The 17,535-nt window shown below is 46.0% G+C and overlaps 2 protein-coding genes and 1 long non-coding RNA gene across 4 annotated transcripts in view; 2 read left to right on the top strand and 1 right to left on the bottom strand.

The window, feature by feature from the left end:
- c5 (complement component 5) overlaps positions 1 to 6,537 on the top strand; it is a 37,119-nt gene extending 30,582 nt beyond the window's left edge. Inside the window, exons 39-42 of the mRNA XM_026186397.2 lie at positions 5 to 94; positions 5,749 to 5,841; positions 6,050 to 6,188; positions 6,267 to 6,537. Of these exons, the coding sequence (XP_026042182.2) occupies positions 5 to 94; positions 5,749 to 5,841; positions 6,050 to 6,188; positions 6,267 to 6,399 (455 nt within the window). The 3' untranslated portion in view covers positions 6,400 to 6,537. The remainder of the gene's footprint in view (positions 1 to 4; positions 95 to 5,748; positions 5,842 to 6,049; positions 6,189 to 6,266) is intronic.
- A 366-nt stretch (positions 6,538 to 6,903) lies between these two features.
- LOC113033081 (uncharacterized) lies at positions 6,904 to 8,764 on the bottom strand. Its single transcript, XR_003274000.2, has 2 exons — positions 8,484 to 8,764; positions 6,904 to 7,115 (listed from the first exon to the last, which is right to left on the bottom strand). It is a non-coding gene; the product is annotated as an uncharacterized LOC113033081 (long non-coding RNA).
- On the top strand, positions 8,469 to 15,227 carry tti2 (TELO2 interacting protein 2). 2 transcript variants are annotated; one of them, XM_026186398.2, is made up of 10 exons: positions 8,469 to 8,875; positions 9,925 to 10,417; positions 10,529 to 10,698; positions 11,136 to 11,193; positions 11,715 to 11,843; positions 11,931 to 12,023; positions 12,092 to 12,279; positions 13,193 to 13,336; positions 13,468 to 13,627; positions 14,147 to 15,227. In XM_026186398.2, exons 1-10 carry the CDS (start codon positions 8,853 to 8,855, stop codon positions 14,231 to 14,233), a joined length of 1,545 nt encoding a protein of 514 aa, XP_026042183.2. In that variant the 5' UTR covers positions 8,469 to 8,852; the 3' UTR covers positions 14,234 to 15,227. The 2 variants fall into 2 exon arrangements, with proteins under 2 accessions (XP_026042183.2, XP_080165102.1); XM_080308976.1 differs by having other exon boundaries at positions 10,511 to 10,698.
- Positions 15,228 to 17,535: the final 2,308 nt, after the last annotated feature.

Below are 17,535 nucleotides of genomic sequence, written 5' to 3'. Positions count from 1 at the left end.
GCAGCGGCGTGCGCCACCTACAGAGGAGACGTGGACGTGACGCTAACACTAGACAAACGAACCAACGAGACGTGTCAGCCTCACATTAAATACGGTGAGCCGAGCGACGTCCGCAACAAAACGCCACGTTTACACCCCAGCTCCGCCCCAGAGCCCCGTGCAGGTGGAGCTTCAGAGTTCAATTCAACTTTATTTATACAGCCCCAAATCACAGCAACAGTCGTCTCAAGGCGCTTTATATTGTAAGGTAGACCCTACAATAATACATACAGAGAAAAACCCAACAATCATGTGACCCCCTGCCCACACAGCAAAACTGGTTTGGCCTGGATCTGGCCCACACAATGTGCTTACACATGGCCCACATACCGCGAAGAATGACGCACTTTGGTGGCCCAGATCTGGTTTGCCAGAGGTGGCCCACACATGGGCCAGCACAAGGCCAGTTGCAGACACACTGCTGGCCCTGTGCTGGCCCAGAACAGTTTTAGCTCTGGCCCCAGATGTCAGCCTAATGTGTACCTCAATCAAGCCATGTAATAACAACATGTGCTGGAACACAATAGTACAATAGTAACATGACGAATCTCTGTTCACACAGTGAATGGACTGATTCTTATATGCACTTTTCTACTCTCCCAGATTACTCAAAGTGCTCTATACAACATGCCACATTTACACACTTTCTCTAAACTGAATGCTTCCTAATTACATTCATACACTTGACATGCAGACTGGAGAAACCAGGGATTGAACCACTAACCTTCTGATCAGTAGGGGACCTGCTCTACCTCCTCACCTACAGCCACTGAGTGGTAAACCTGAATAAACCCTCACTAGGTTTTGGATAAAGTGTACACTCACAAACCTGTCAAACCTGCATTTGAAACGTTGGCTACCATAGCAGTACAGTATTGCAACATGACATTTGGGTATTCTAACTAAAATAGGAAAATAGGAACATAAATAGTGCATCATTGCCAGACCTGGCCCACATCTGGTTTACATACACTCTGCCATGACACCAGTCAGTCAGCAGTGCCAGCTTGACACCAGATTCGGGCCAGACCTGTCTGCTATGTGGGTATGAGAAAGCACTTTGGCGACAGTGGGAAGGAAAAACTCCCTTTTAACAGGAAGAAACCTCCGACAGAACCAGGCTGTGATTGGTTGGGGAGAGAGAAGGAAGACAGCATAAAGACATACTGTGGAAGAGAGACAGAGGTTAATAACAAGTGTGATTCAGTGCAGAGAGGTCTGTTAATACATAGTGAGTGAAGAAGAAACACCCAGTGCATCATGGGAATCCCCCGGCAGCCTACGTCTATCGCAGCATAACTAAGGGAGGATTCAGGGTCACCTGGTCCAGCCCTAACTATATGCTTTAGCAAAAAGGAAAGTTTGAAGCCTAATCTTGAAAGTAGAGATGTGAGTGAAGTTGGCCCCCCACCTTCTTCAAATCCAACAAAAGTGGTATCAAACGTTTGTGCTCGTTTGTGGTGAAAATTTTTCGTGTGTGCTGCTATCATTTCAAAAATATTAATAAAGTCTTGATGCGTGCTCAATCATCCAGGTAAGTAAATTCCAAAAGGTTGATTCTGTTCATCTGGATATTTTCAGTGGGACAAACGTTTCGTCATCATCCAGGTGACTCCTTCAGTCTCAGCTGACTGCAGGTTTCTCCAACCTTATAAACAGGACATTTGCATAGTGAAGGAAACTAGCACCACTGAATGAACAAAGTGCTGGGGGGTTAGTTCCATGATTGTTAGTATGGAAATTCTTATGACCATTGATCAATGACTACTAAGCAAAGACACAGATTCTCGAATGGCCATGAGTACCATTCACAGAAAGTGGGGAATGGCTGCAATCACAGCATTGACAGATGGTGACAGATGTACCCTTGGGCCCCCCTTCTTGATTCAGAGATGGTCAGCATCCTGACAATCCGATGGACGAAGCTGTCTCTCAGTCTGTGTGCTCTGGCCCGGAGGCTCTTCAGTGTCCTTCCTGATGGCAGCAAACTGAAGACGCTGTTGAAGGGATGAGTGGAGTCACCTGTAATGGAGACGACCTTCCGGATGAGGCAGGTGCAGTAGATCTCCTGGGGAGGGAGGCAAGAGAGGTCCCCACAATCCTCTCGGCTGCTCTCACTACCCGTTGTCATTTTTTTCCTGCAGGACCCAGTGCAGGAGTCATACCACACAGTGATGCAGCTGGTGAGGATGCACTCAACTGTGCCTCTGTAGAAGGTGCTCATAATGGGGGTTGGATCTCTTGCGCTTCTCAGTTTGCAGAGGAAGTAGAGTCGCTGTTGGTCTTCTCCACATTCAGGGACAGGTTGTTGTAGCTGCACCACTCTGCCAGATGGTTAACTTCACCCCTGTAGTAGATCTCATCATTGTTGCTGATGTGACCTACCACAGTTGTTTTGTCTGCAACTTGATGAAAAGGTTGGAGCTGTGTGATGGTGTGCAGTCGTGGGTCAGCAGAGTGAAGAGAAGGCGGTTCACCACACATCCTTGAGGAGCCCCAGTATTCAGTGATCTTGGGATGGAGGTGTCGCTGCCGACCCGTACTGTCTGCTGTCTTCATGTCAAGAAATCTAGCAGCCAGTTACAGTGGCTTCCAAAAGTATTCGGCCCCCTTGAACTTTCCCACATTTTGTCACATTACAGCCACAAACATGAATCAATGTTATTGGAATTCCAGGTGAAAGACCAACACAAAGTGGTGCACACGTGAGAAGTGGAACGAAAATCATACATGATTCCAAACATTTTTTACAAATAAATAACTGCAAAGTTTTGTTTTAAACCATCCCATCGTTGCCCTGGCTTTATGTTTAGGGTCGCTGTCCTGCTGGAAGGGTTAGGGTTAGGGTTAGGCCCCAGTCTCCTGCAGACTCCAAGAGGTTTTCTTCCAAGATTGCCCTGTATTTGGCTCCATCCATCTTCCCATCATCTCTGACCAGCTTCCCTGTCCCTGCTGAAGAGAAGCACCCCCAGAGCATGATGCTGCCACCACCAGTGTTGGTCAAGTTACTTGAAAAAAGTAATCAGTAACTAATTACTGATTACTTCCCCAAAAAAGTAATACCGTTACTTTACTGATTACTTATTTTCAAAAGTAATTAATTACTTAGTTACTTAGTTACTTTTTAAAAACACGATTTACAACCTGAAGAGGTGATAAAGCGATAGATCTTTCAACCCAATTCTACTTTTTCTACATAATCCATCATACAAAATGTAATCAAATGGAAAAGTCTCTTTTTTTTTAACTTGTTTTATTAATTTTAATCTTTTAACTTTATGCATCAAGCAAACATTTAATTATCTGCAACATTCTCTGACTGGAAGAAATTAGTTTAACATTTAAACCTATTTTCTGCACATTCCAGCTCATAAAATAAAATATTTTTTGTGTTTACACTCAGTCTTTCAAATAGATGCAAGTAAAACACAGCAGAAAATAAATAAAGTCAAAGACTCAGCGGTCCTGTTGCTCTATTTTCACCTGTAAAGCAGGAGTGGGGCAGGCGGAGGTTTACCCTGGTGCAGGTGTGCCACGGTCAGTGGAAGAATCCGCGAGTTTCTCTGTGAGTTTCCCATTACGTCATAGCTACTCGGTGCTTGTTGGAAGTTTAGGGGTTTTTCGCTGTAAAAAGAAGTTTTCTTCCCACGCACAGCGGACACTAATGTTTTTGTCACTTTTTATGGAATCAAACTCAAAGTAAGGTCAGTACTTCCACGCTTTAAACGCTGCACGCTCATACTCTCTCTGCACTCGATATATGATCCACTGTTGATCTGCACACAGCTGTTGTCACGAACGTCGCACTCGCTTACGTCACTGTCGTGAGACATTCTCGCAAAAAATCACGGTTTTAGTAACGCAGTAACGCAGCGTTCCTACGGGAAAGTAACGGTAATCTAATTACCGTTTTTGCAATAGTAATCCCTTACTTTACTCGTTACTTGAAAAAAGTAATCAGATTACAGTAACGCGTTACAAGTAACGCGTTACTGCCCATCTCTGGCCACCACCATATCTGACAGTGGGGATGGTGTGTTCAGAGTCATGTGCAGAGTTAGTTTTCCACACACAGCGTTTTCCATTTTGGTCTCATCTGACCAGAGCAGCTTCTTCCACATGTTTGCTGTGTCCCCCACATGGCTTGTGGCAAACTGCAAACGGGACTTCTTATGGTTTTCTGTTAACAATGGCTTTCTTCTTGCCACTCTTCCATAAAGGCCAACTTTGTGCAGTGCACGACTAATAGTTGTCCTATGGACAGATTCCCCCACCTGAGCTGTAGATCTCTGCAGCTCGTCCAGAGTCACCATGGGCCTCTTGGCTGCATTTCTGATCAGCGCTCTCCTTGTTCGGCCTGTGAGTTTAGGTGGACGGCCTTGTCTTGGTAGGTTTACAGTTGTGCCAGACTCCTTCCATTTCTGAATGATGGCTTGAACGGCGCTCCGTGGGATGTTCAAGGCTTGGGAAATCTTTGTGTAGCCTAAGCCTGCTTTAAATTTCTCAATAACTTTATCCCTGACCTGTCTGGTGTGTTCTTTGGACTTCATGGTGCTGTTGCTCCCAATATTCTCTTAGACAACCTCTGAGGCCGTCACAGAGCAGCTGTATTTGTACTGACATTAGATTACACACAGGTGCATCTATTTAGTCATTAGCACTCATCAGGCAACGTCTATGTGCAACTGACTGCACTCAGACCAAAGGGGCTGAATAATTACGCACATAATAATTCTCTTCACTCTGCTGACCCATAGCAAGAGATCCAACCCCCATTATGAGCACCTTCTACAGAGGCACAGTTGAGAGTATCCTCACCAGCTGCATCACTGTGTGGTATGACTCCTGCACTGGGTCCTGCAGGAAAAAAATGACAACGGGTAGTGACAGCAGCCGAGAGGATTGTGGGGACCTCTCTTGCCTCCCTCCCCAGGAGATCTACTGCGCCTGCCTCATCCGGAAGGTCCTCTCCATTACAGGTGACTCCACTCATCCCTTCAACAGCGTCTTCAGTTTGCTGCCATCAGGAAGGACACTGAGGAGCCTCCGGGCCAGAACCCTCAGACTGAGAGACAGCTTCGTCCATCGGATTGTCAGGATGCTGACCATCTCTGAATCAAGAAGGGGGGCCCAAGGGTACATCTGTCACCATCTGTCAATGCTGTGATTGCAGCCATTCCCCACTTTCTGTGAATGGTACTCATGGCCATTTGAGAATCTGTGTCTTTGATTAGTTGTCATTGATCAATGGTCAAAAGAATTTGCATACTAACAATCATGGAACTAACCCCCCAGCACATTGTTCATTCAGTGGTGCTAGTTTCCTTCACTATGCAAATGTCCTGTTTATAAGGTTGGAGAAACCTGCAGTCAGCTGAGACTGAAGAAGTCACTTGGATGATGACGAAACGTTTGTCCCACTGAAAATATCCAGATGAACAGAATCAACCTTTTGGAATTTACTTACCTGGATGATTGAGCACGCATCAAGACTTTATTAATATTTTTGAAATGATAGCAGCACACACGAAAAATTTTTCAGCACAAATGAGCACAAACGTTTGATACCACTTTTGTTGGATTTGAAGAAGGTGGGGGGCCAACTTCACTCACATTCGATGTTCCCGTCTGAGTGCAGGAGCTCGGTGATCTGAGCTCACTGCCTGATTGTTTGAAGCTGCTCACACTGTGTCTGTGTTTCTGCCGCAGCGTACAAGGTGACGGTGACGAAGTCAGCAGCAGAAGGCGACTTTATGACCTACACAGCCACCGTAGATGAAGTCATCAAGAACACAGATAAAGGTGAGCTGACAGGACTCTGAAAGCTGTCAGACAGCTGCGTTAGAGCCCGAACGTCACGATCGGCTCTGCGTCCGGCTGGTTTTGATGAAACTGTGCCGACCGTGGTGGGAGTGATGGAGCAGCCGTTGGATCCTTTAAGCACATCTTAACACTTTTGCACTGTGAAGTGAAATCTTCTTCTTCTGTGGTTTTTCCTCGCCTGCTGCAGATTTTGAGGGCGTGAGGTTTGGGACCGTGGTGGATCTGGTGAAGAAGGCGACCTGCAGCGACATGGACATCCAGAACAACAGACAGTACCTGCTGATGGGAGCCAGTGGGTCAGAGGTCACGCTTGACAACAACTACAAGTCAGTATCCCTTTCTCTCTGTGTCACCTGTCGCTCTTCGCGATTGGCCGAGGCTGAGCTTGTGTGCTCGTGTTACAGGTATCGCCTCCCTCTGGACTCGGAGGCCGTGTTGGAGCTGTGGCCGACAGACTGTAGTTCTCCTGAGTGTATGGACTACATTTCCCAGCTGGAGGACTTTGCCCTGAACCTGCAGATATCGGCCTGCAGCTGAATGTCACTGTGATGTCACACTGAGGGGTGGAGTCTTTCTTCATTCAGAGTTTGAATGTTTCTGTCACTTCAGATTGGAATAAATAATAAAGTTCAATAAAGGTCAAAGAAGCCCTCTGAGGTCTGATAAACAAACAAACACTTATACTTGTTTTCATGTCTCAGTGAGGACATCTAATTGACATAATGCTTTCCCTAGTCGTGTACCCTAACCATCAAAACTGAATGCCTGACCATAACCTGACTGTAAGTCTGACACTAAAACCACACTTTGAGTTTCAAAGATGCTTTCAAACTTGCAGGGACGGCACTTTGTCCCCATAAGGGCTGATGGTCCCCACAAAGATATGTAAACATGATACACACACACACACACACTCATCCCGTCCTTGTTGATGTTCAGGTGAAGATGCTCCTTAAGTACAGTAACAAGTATTTACTCAGTGGTGGTGGATGTAGGTGCTGTCATCTCTCCAGTTGAGCATAAGAATAGAATAGAATAGAATAGAATAGAATAGCCCTTTACTGTCATTGTACATGTACAACGACATCGTGGGTGCTTCACACCAACTGTGCCGCAATAAACAGTAATCAGAAAAAAATATATTTAAAAAATCAGAGAAAGGTGCAGATTGGCTGCTTCGTGCTTCTGAGCTCTTCATCCTCAGGCTTCCTCACAGGTGGGGTTGAGGTGCAGCTCCGTCAGCAGACCAAACACTAAAGTGTAATAAAGCACACAGCAAACCACATTTAACAGAAAGCTGCTGATCCCAGGACAGTAACAGGTAGTGATGGCTTGCTTGAAGCTCCGGTGCATGTGTAACAAAAACGAACACACTGCTTCAGAAGCTCTGTGTCGAGGCTTGATTCGCTTGGCCTGAGTCACGTGATCAGTGACGCCCGAAGCTTCGTTTACAACCTAACTGATTCAGTGGTTTGTAAGAAAGTGAATCATTCACGAGATTTGTGGAGTGTTTTGGTGGTAAGAGACAGCAAACCACTGATCATTCGACTGGGAGATACGGAGGCAGCGAGGAAGAGACGAGGTTCTGTCTGTGGGAGAATTTTGAGTTGAGTTTGGTCAGCCGGGTGGGTTTGCCAGCTTTGTGTTCTTGTTGTTTGATTTTGTTTTGTGTTCGTTTATTTTATCTTAAAACATGAGAAACTTACAATGTCAAAACAAAAATCTGTTTTTCATAATATTAATATCATAAAATAATGTTAGAAAGACTTTCATTTGACTCTTTAAATGTAATATAACAAAAAAATATTTAAAATGTTATTCTACAAAATGTGCAGCCAATTAATTTGTTCATTCTTTTTAGCTGATAGTCTGTGGGACCGAGGGAGACCGTACTCCTGCATCTCTCCAGCGTCTTCTGTTCCATGTGAGAGCATTTTCTCTGAGGCAGGAGAGACAAACAGACTCGGCCATCGCACAGAGGAACAAATCCTCTTCTTAAATAAGAACAGGATGACCTTGTTTGAAGCTGCTCACACATCGTGATGCATCATGTTTTTACTTTACAAGTTCATAAGCATTTTCCCTTTCCAGTTCACAATCAGTTCTACCCCCAGATCACAAATATGAATAAAAAAAATGGTCAAATATAATATTATTTATAAAATACCTTTCCAGCTGTCCAGGGATTAATTGCATAAGTACATGGATGCAGGACCTCACAGCAGAAGCATCCTCCATTATGTGTTTTACATTATTATTTGTATATTATATATATTTCACAAGCAATAAGTCACAAGCAAAGAAAGACCACACCATGGCACATGTTTAAAGAAGGAAAACTATTAAACAAATAGACGTGGTTTTTCACCCCAAAAAATACATGTTCAAAGCAACACAACGGCAGCCCAATATCAGACAGAACCTCACTCTGCGGAGTGTTCCGTCATAATGAAGCAGTACATTTGATTTTGTAGATTCAAGCTGCTCTTCGTATTTTTGGCCAGCAGATGTCACCAGAGTGGACTCTGTTGAAAAGCTTCGAGTAATGAGCCGTTTTTCAACACAAGCTTCAGAAAGCTTCATTTGGCCATCACAGGAAACCCCGCCTCCGCCCGCTTCACCTTTAATCTCAGATCCACTCGGACGGCCGCAGGAGTGAAGCCTGTTCTGAAGAAGAGCGTTTCAGGCGATCAGCTGATGCAGGGATTTCCCCTGTGGGAAAACGGAGGCAGAGCCCACGGAGTTCATGTAGTCGGTGTCAGATTTAACGTAACACACATGGACGTGTTTGTAAGGTCACGGAGAACGCGGCTCCACCGTTGGACCGAACTCCCAGGCAGCACTAAAGCTCAGAGCAGGGCCAGGAACCTTTCACGTGGAGCTTGTTCCCAGCCGGAAGCCTATTGCAGGCACACCGCTCGTACCCGTAAACAGTCCGCGGGTGTGGGTGCACGCGCTGCTGCTTTCCTGTAAAATTAACGTAAATTTGAATGAGGACTGAAGCCGCTCTCAGGTCAGTTTCACTCATTTAACGAAAAACCATCGATTAATCGGTTATCTGTTAATCAGGCCGGCTTAGACTACACAGCTAACAGACTGTCCGCGCGGGGATTGATTTTTAGTGGGAGTGTTGGTGCAGGTGAGCCTCGCGCTCAGGTTTCTGAGGTGCAGCAGGTGTGCTTCTACTGCACGAGTACCTGCGCGCGCACAGGTCAGGGTTTCCCGCTTTACTGACGTGTGCAGGTGCAAACTCTGCCCGTGACTGATGTTAAAGCCAGCAGAGACAGGTGTGTCCTCACCTGTACAGTAACCATAGCTACAGGCACTCCAGCTGAACGCTGCATATGATAATAAAATAGAAAAATAGAGCCAAGTGGAGCAGTCTTTAATGTTTTTGATTAAATCTGAGGAAGAGTTTTAGTGTCCATCAGCTGATCACAGACAGAAACATGGCTGCTGCTGAGCCACACAGCCACAATAAAACAGCAGAAGAAGAAATGCAACCACGGAGGAGCCAGAAAGACTCCAACAAGGAGCTCAAAGACGAGCTTCATCCTCCTCGTAAAGCGTGGCTGATTTCAAAACAAAACAAAAAACCCATAACAGTCTGAAAGCTGCGATGGAGCTGCGGTGTAGCATGTAGGTATGCTACACCTGTAAAAGACAACGCCTCGGCCCTACAGGTCACCTGTCTCAGGTGTAGTAAGGTGAGGTTGTTGTTTACTGTTAGATCATGATCCTGCTTTTGGACATACCAAACCCAGGTATTAGACAGGGTTAAAGACTGAGGCATCGATTAGGTTAAAGGTAGCATAATTAGGGGAGTGGCCTCTTTGACTGACAGGTGTCTGCTTGGGTTCACCCCAGCTCCACCTTCATCCCATCTGGTCACCTATGGCCTCACAGCAGCTGCAGATCACCTGACCCCAGCTTAGAGGTCACAGTGCCCCTGGTGGAAGCACGCGGTACTGAATATGTGGGAAGCCCTTTCAAATAAAAGCTTGTGGAGAATGTTGGAGGTGAGTCACAGATTGTGACGTTTTCCTTTTCTCTCTCGTGCAGGATGGAGCTCTCCGCTTTACTTCATGACCTTCATCTCTCCTCCTCCTCCTCAGAGGAGCAGTCCCCTTCCTCTCCTCCTCCAATCACAGAGCTCCTTTCTCAGCTGAGGGAGAAGCTGATTGGTTCCCGTCCTAAATCCCACTCTCTGATTGCTCAAATAAAGCAGCTTTTCCAGTACGCTGGATCTGACTGGCTGTTCTCTCCAGCCAGCCAGGACAGTAGGTGGGCGGAGCTTGAAGCAGCATATGTCTCTCTGATCAGTGCTCTGATTGGCTGTGCTGCTCTGCCGCTCTGTGAGGATGACTGCAGCCCTCTGAGCGCTGCGGCCTATCAGAGCATCCCCACACAGGCAGCGGCGGTGTGTGCCGCTCTCACGGCTCTGCTAACAACTCTGGGTGACAGGCGGAAAGGGGGCGAGGCCAGAGAACGGACAACCAGTCTGCTACTTGCTGTTGCTCCACCCACCTGCGTGTTTGCTGTCACACATTTCCAGGTGAGTCTGCAAACATCAAACATGCACCTTTGCAGCACAGGTACTTCCTGTCTGACCCCGTGATGCATTCACTGACAGCTGTTTGATTTCCAGTGTGCTTTTGTTCATCAGGATCAGGTGTGGACTAGCTCCGCCTCCAGAGCAGCAGCATGCGGCCTGCTGGAGACGCTGCTGAGTGCAGGAGGGTGGAGAGACTCCGCCCACCTGCTGGCTGGGGACACGGAGGGGAGCAGAGGGATTCTGGGAGGAGTCCTGGACATCCTGCAGCCACAGCTCACCAAGTGAGAGAGTGTGTGTGTGTGTGTGTGTGTGTGTGTGTGTGTGTGTGTGTGTGTGTGTGTGTGTGTGTGTGTGTGTGTGTGTGTGTGTGTGTGTGTGTGTGTGTGTGTACACTTGCCTTCCATCACTTAGGAGGACCAGTCCCTGATGGAACAGCCACATTGTGAGGACCTTGGCCTTCTCCCCACAGAGAGTGCAGGGATGTCTGCTCTGTACAAACGTCCTCACATGAAATTCTAAAACATGCGTGTTCAGTGCTCTGAGCTCCACTTGGTTCAAACTGTTTGTGTGATTGGCTAGCTCGTTATTTTTTCTGTGATTAAAAGACAAAAACAAGTTTGTTGAATATTTAAGTGTGTGTGTGTGTGTGTGTGTGTGTGTGTGTGTGTGTGTGTGTGTGTGTGTGTGTGTGTGTGTGTGTGTGTGTGTGTGAGAGCAGGGACTCGTGGCAGCGCTGTGAAGCCGTGAAGCTGGTGTTTGCCTGGAGTCTTCTGCAGGTCAGTTTGACCTTTGACCCCTTTCTGCTCTTCTCTGGAGCGTTCTCGATGCCACTTGAAGATGTTGAATGAGATAAGTTTGAGAGAAGTTTGCATGAGGTCAGCAGGAGCCAGGCTCCCCCTTCAACCCGTGTTTAAAGATATTTTTGGTTGCTTATGCTTTGATCGTCCCCCGCTTACCTGTGAGGGTGGTATGGTCCGAACAGGTGAGACTGTGAAGGCAGAAGTGTAGGACTGCGGTGAGGCAGGTGTCTTTTATGAAGTGCGCTTCATTCTCATACACACCTTCTTCTCCAGCCTCCATGTAGGAACTATTTCCTTTCTACTGTCTCCATCCGCCAGCCGCATCGCTGAGCAGGATAAAGCCTGACGGGAGGCAAACGGCCCTCCCATCTCGCTGCGTATGTTTTGGCTGGCGGATGGAGACAGTGGACAGAAAGTAGTTCCTCTGTGAAACAGGTTGGAGCTGATTGACCCATCAGGTGCTCTGTCTTCACCTGTGTGTTGGTGTTTTGGTGCAGGTGACCCGCCCAGGACTCTCACCTCACCTGTCCCGCCTCCTTCCCCCCTCCCTCCTCTTCAGTGACCACCACAGACTGGAGAACTGCATGCTGGGAGTTCGCTGTCTGCACCATATCGTGCTCAACACGGTAAAAACATGCACACACACACACTCAGCGTCGTGTCTGGCATTGGATGATGATGGTATGTGTGTGTGTCTGTGTTTGTGTCTTTAGCCGCCTGCAGAGCTGCATCAGTTCAACAGAGCCGAGGTTCTTTATGAGGCGTTATTCAAACACCTGTACAGGACTGAGGCCGCCGTCATCCAGGTAGCACACACACACAGACTCTGTCTCTGTCTGATGACACGTCACTGACCCCGCCCCCTCCCACCCAGCTGGTCCTGTCCTGCCTCTTGGACCTGCTGGTGGTTCTGGAGAAGCCCCCCTCCTCTTCCACCTCCTCCCGCAGGAAGCCGTGTCGCCATGACGACGTGCTGCGTCTCATGCTGACCCACATGGAGGCGGAGAACAAGGTGGTGCTACGGCGCGTCTATGCTGCTGCTCTGCCGGCGTACATCGACAGGTGGGTTTGACCTTTGACCTTTGGTTACTATGGAAGCATCAGTGATTTAATTTATCTGGATGAAAATGTGACACATTAAACAAACTCTTTATTAATATTATCTGTTCATTGTAATGATCACATTTATTGTTATTATCAGTTCACGATATTGTACTAAAGTGTTAAAGTTGATGTTGATTGTATCTAAAATGTTTTTAATAAATTATCATTTGTATTTTTGTATAATTAATTATGAATGACAAATATAAACGTTTTAATTTTTAATTATTTGTATATTTTTATATCTATACTATATATGGCTCATCACATTAAATTATGAGTAATTTGTTTCATTTTACTTTAAATATATTTAATCATAATTTCATGATTTCCTATTTAATATAAGATGCTACAGGTTACATTAATTACTGTGAAGTGGTATATTTTATTGATAATGTATTTTTACCTGTTACTATAGAAAAACATTTGTATGTAAATAATAAACCCACTTATAATACATTAAATTATTTATTAAATAATGTAGAAATGATAAATGCGTGTATTTTTTAGCGTCTGTAATGATTCATTTTTTTCAGTTTTAATTAAATGTTTTCAGTCTTGCTTTGATGACTCAGCTGTGATTAAAACAGAAAAGTCTTTTATGAATTTGTAGATAATCAGACTTTGGGTTCAGAGCTCGTTGTTGTTCTGCCTGCAGGGGGCGCCGCTGCTTCAATCTGATCTCAGAACAGTTTGAATGTTTTCCAGCTGCATGAATCGCCGCGAGTCTGAAGCCAAACTGTGGTTTTAGTGTTACAGTCGGGTTATGGTTGGGCATTCATGTTTGATGGTTACTGAAAGCAGCTAAGAAAAACATATGTCAATGAGATGTCCCCACAAGGATATGAATACACACCTGTGTGTGTGTGTGCAGGGTGGGCGTGGCTGTGTGCAGACACCTGTGGCGGCTAGAGCGGGTGGTGCTCGGGTACCTGGAGGTCAGAGACCCACCTGAGGAGGCGAACCGGCTGAGGATGCTGGAGGCGCTGCAGAAGACGACCAGAGCGGCGTGGCCACGGTAACGGACACGATCACACAGACACACGCGCACGCTCACACACGGCTGCGAGTTTGAAGCTTTTACTTTCTTCCTGTCCTGATGGCGTTGGACCGTCCCGTATGACGTGCTCATGTGTTTCCCCTCGTCAGGATGGCGTGTCGTGTCGACGTGTTGCTGCGTTGCTTGCTGCGGCTGATGGTTGACGTCTCCTCGGACTCGGAGCTCTGTGATTCGCTCAGACGGCAGCTGATGGATGAAAGCGCCGCCTGCCTCCGGCTGCTGGACGCCGCCTCACACGGACACGTGCAGGTGAGTCACCTGTTGCGTGACGCTTCATGATGTCATCATCCTGCAGTGTTTCCTCGTGAGTTCAGGATTGTAATCTGAGTCGTAGCCTCCTGTTTATTTGTCATGAATGAATATTGTAATATATGTTTTCTTATTAATATTCATATTTATTATCAGATTACATTAAAGGCCTCAGAGTAATCAGAGTACTGGCGTGTGTCAGCGTGCTCTTTTTGCTGTCGTGTGAAGCTGATTTGATAAAATTATGAGGACAGAAACGTGTTGCACACTCAAGTGTGTTTACACTGAACCTTCATGCTCTTAATTTGAAAGTGTTATCCTTGCTTAACATCTGGCCAACCCCTTCCTGTTTTGAGTTTCCCCTCTGAGTCTCTCAGATGAACTTGAAAAGCTGCTGTTTAATGTGGAGGGGGTGGAGTTTGCATGCTGGTTGTAGCGATAGATAATCGATCAGTGTAAATTATTGATTGTACCGACGCCACAAACTCAGAAATCTGATCTGATCCGTTTCTCTCTCAGCGCCTCCTCCAGGAGGTTGACAGCAGCTGCTGCAGCCTGGAGGTGCTTGGTTGCCTAGCTACAGCAGCCACTGCGACTGACAGGTGAAGCTGCGAGCCTGGAGGCGGAGCTTTCAGAGCCACGGCGAGCAGCTGCGGCCTCCTGACACTCAGCAGACGTTTAAAGACAAACGGCAGCACGTTGGCGAAGCTTACGGCACGTCACAGGAAGTAATCTGGATACAGGAAGTTTGAAGAGCCGTGTGCTGACAGGTTTGACGGCGCAGAACTGAACTCTGAGAACTCTCACGTGTGTGCGACTGTGACGCGGCGCTCTGTAGCTTCAGGTTATTGTTTCATAACCATGTGATTAATAAACGTCATCGTGGGGCTTGAACGGCTCCGCGGAGAAAACCAAACATGGCCGACTGTTTTCATCCTCGTCTCTGTAGATGGACACAGATCTGTGATGATGTTAGAGCGCCGATATCGCATCACTCTGATCACGGCGCGACGGCACACAACCTGCTGCAGGCTAGGGCTGTTAGGGTCCCTGGGTCGTTGACCCAGTGTTTTGTGTTTTTAGTTCTTTGATTTTGTTATTTCATTATATTCTAGCTTTGCTTTATGGGTTTTAGGATCATTCTTAGTTTAGGTCCTCTGGGTGGGGTTGGTTAGAGTTTTAGTGTTCTGGTTTTCTGTCTGTGTTCCATAGTTGCTGTCTCCCCTGTCTGCTGTATCCCCACATCCAGTCAGTGTCTGTGTCTGCCCTGGTCCCACGTCTCTGTTCCCTTTGTTATAGTGCCTGCCTGTGAGTCTGTGTTATGTTTCCTGTTTTACTTTGAAAGTCCATGTCTGATGTTAATGTGTCTGGTTTTGCTTCCTTTGTCTCGTTAGGCCTGATTTGCCCCAGCTGTGTTTCCCTCCTGTTACCCATTCCCTGATTGCTCCCTCTGTGTATTTGAGCCCTGTGTTTCTCTGTGTCGTGATCTACTCTCATTTATGCTGTGTGTTCCATCTGCCTGGTCATGTAAGTTTATTTGGATTTTTGTTACGTTTGCCACCTTTTGCCATCCAGCAATAAAAGCTGAGTTTTGAGTTACTTTCCGCCTCTGAGTGTCTGCACATTGGGTCCTTCTACTTCCACTCCTGCCTGCACACAGCCATAACCTGACAAGGGCTGGGTGATATGGCCTAAAATCCATATCACGGTGTAATCTGAAACATGTGCGGTAACGATATATATAGCGATATATTCTTTTCTTCTGTATAACGTATTTTACGCGCACTTAAAATCCTTTAATTGACTCAAAAATCGACAGAGCGCCTCATGTATGAAATCTGGTTGTGCTCACTGACCTCGAACTGATTTTATGTGCACGGCGCTAAAAAATCTGACAAATGTTTTAGTGCGACTTTGCTAAGCTACGAAGCCGCACCGCTGGATGGATTGTTGGAGCATTACGGCTGCCGTTGTCAGGAGCCTCGTGGAGTAATCTGGGTCCTAAACTCCGTCTGCTTCAGGTCCCAAAGTCAAACGAACACTGCAGCATCACTGAGAGTTAAAAATCCATGAAAACAGAATTTATTACATTTAACGGAGTTAGAAGTTAGCAGGAAGTTAGCTCGCTGGCTTCCACCTAAGCATGATATAGCATGTTCTGACTGAGAAAATTCAAACGTACAGCTCTGCTATCACTTCCAACATAAATGAAGACAGGAAACTAAACAGCAGTGACGTTTGTAGGGTTACTGAAGTTGGGCTAGCTGCTATATAATGATGTGCTACGTGATCTCTAGCGACACAGCTATGTTAGCATAAACAGTGAAGCTGGAGGATGAACGCTAACACTTTTCCACTCGATAAAAGTTAACGTGACGGTTCCTGATGGTTAGAGACAAATGCAATCGCATGGCAGGATGCTGTAAACGGACCAAACTTCAGCCAGGAGAACAACTGAGATAATCCATCCACAATACGAGGTTAGTCATTAATATACTGCAACAACATGGGAATAGAGCAGCTGTGACAGATTACAGCATTAATGAATCAATGGTACAGAAGTGGAGAAAGCTAGAAGAACGAGTTGAATAAAGTTTGATTTATCTGACTGCTTTGTTTCTTGTGTCTTTTAATCCTGTGCACCTTATGGTCAGAAAAATGCGTACTGCACACTGCAGTTTAATGTTGCACAGCACCTCTTTTTAACTTCAGTGGATATTATACATGGTTATGCTCAGGATATGTCAGCCCATTTCTACTGGAAATGCCTTTGGTTAAGCTGTCAGTAAGGAATTTGCATTTGCACTGTTAAATGTTTATATAGGTTTAATGCACATAAAAACAGCTGCTTGTTTAAGTGAAAATAAATGGATGGTGGTTTTTTTTGTGCTAGTAATGTTGTGGAGTGGCATTTTGTCTCGCATCAATTATATCGTCAGTTATATCGTTATCACCAATTTTCAAATCTATATCGAGATATATATTTTTGGCCATATCGCCCTGCTCTACTTTCGACCAAAAGAGGCGCAGCTTGATGACACCATCAACATGCGCTATCGCAGTAGAGCGGCATAGTCAAAATCTCTAGACCCACCCCTACTGCAGGCTTTCATTAAAACAGCTGACCTTCCATGGTCTCTTGTGTTCTGGGGGCCTCTGGATGTCTGGAGTTTTGATCTCCTCCATACCCGCTTCACACCCTGGAGGATGGGGCTGTGGCCCCCCCACACTCCCTAGCAGATCATTACATGGAGAAACCTTTGGAATGCAAGCATGCTGATCCACACAGGTATGCACACATGGGTATTCACAGACGCGGACTAAAGCTTTCTTGGCTGCTGCCTCAAAGCACACTGTGCGCTGTCTATCTTGCGTGCTGCACAATATCGTTTATTACTTAGTAAATATTGATATCTATGACTAGCTAGTTTATTGTGATGGTGCTTTGTTTTCTCTATTATTATGTTGCTCTTTGTTGTTTGCTGTCTCCTCTGTTTGTTTTTTTTGTTTGTTTGTTTGTTTGTTTTTTTTTCTCCATACAGGTGACCCAGGAGTTCTTTTTTTTTCTCTCTCTCTTCCCCCCCCTTCTCACCGTCTCTTCTCCCCTTTGGTTTTCTTTCTTTCTCTCCCCCTCTCTCTCTCATTCATTCCCCCTGTCCTATTTGTTTAAAAAAAAAAAAAAAAAATGACAAAGGATGAACTGAAGCTCTGCCATCACGTAATGTCGCATACTGCTGTTTCTGATGTCATTTAGAAAAAAAAAAACAAAAAAAAACAGCTGACCTTTGACCCGGGCTAATCAGTGCCTGTGACACTGAAGGGAAAAGCTCATAGATTAGGAGTCGTCACATACGGACGGGTGTAGTGTGATCGCTCCTCATAAACCGGGAACCAGCAAACTACCCATG

Source organism: Astatotilapia calliptera, chromosome 12 (assembly GCF_964374335.1).
Source record: "Astatotilapia calliptera chromosome 12, fAstCal68.1, whole genome shotgun sequence".
Classification (NCBI taxonomy): domain Eukaryota; kingdom Metazoa; phylum Chordata; class Actinopteri; order Cichliformes; family Cichlidae; genus Astatotilapia; species Astatotilapia calliptera.
The sequence above is the reverse complement of the archived record's forward strand: the minus strand, read 5'-3'. Positions and strand labels throughout refer to the sequence as shown.

Bases quoted from the DNA above. Each gene is read 5' to 3' on its own strand.
- tti2 (XM_080308976.1), top strand. From the start codon at position 8,853: ATGAGGACTGAAGCCGCTCTCAG. The intron at 8,876-9,924 runs GTCAGTTTCACT...TCTCTCGTGCAG, and splicing joins AGGACTGAAGCCGCTCTCAG to GATGGAGCTCTCCGCTTTAC. The intron at 11,194-11,714 runs GTCAGTTTGACC...GTTTTGGTGCAG, and splicing joins TTGCCTGGAGTCTTCTGCAG to GTGACCCGCCCAGGACTCTC.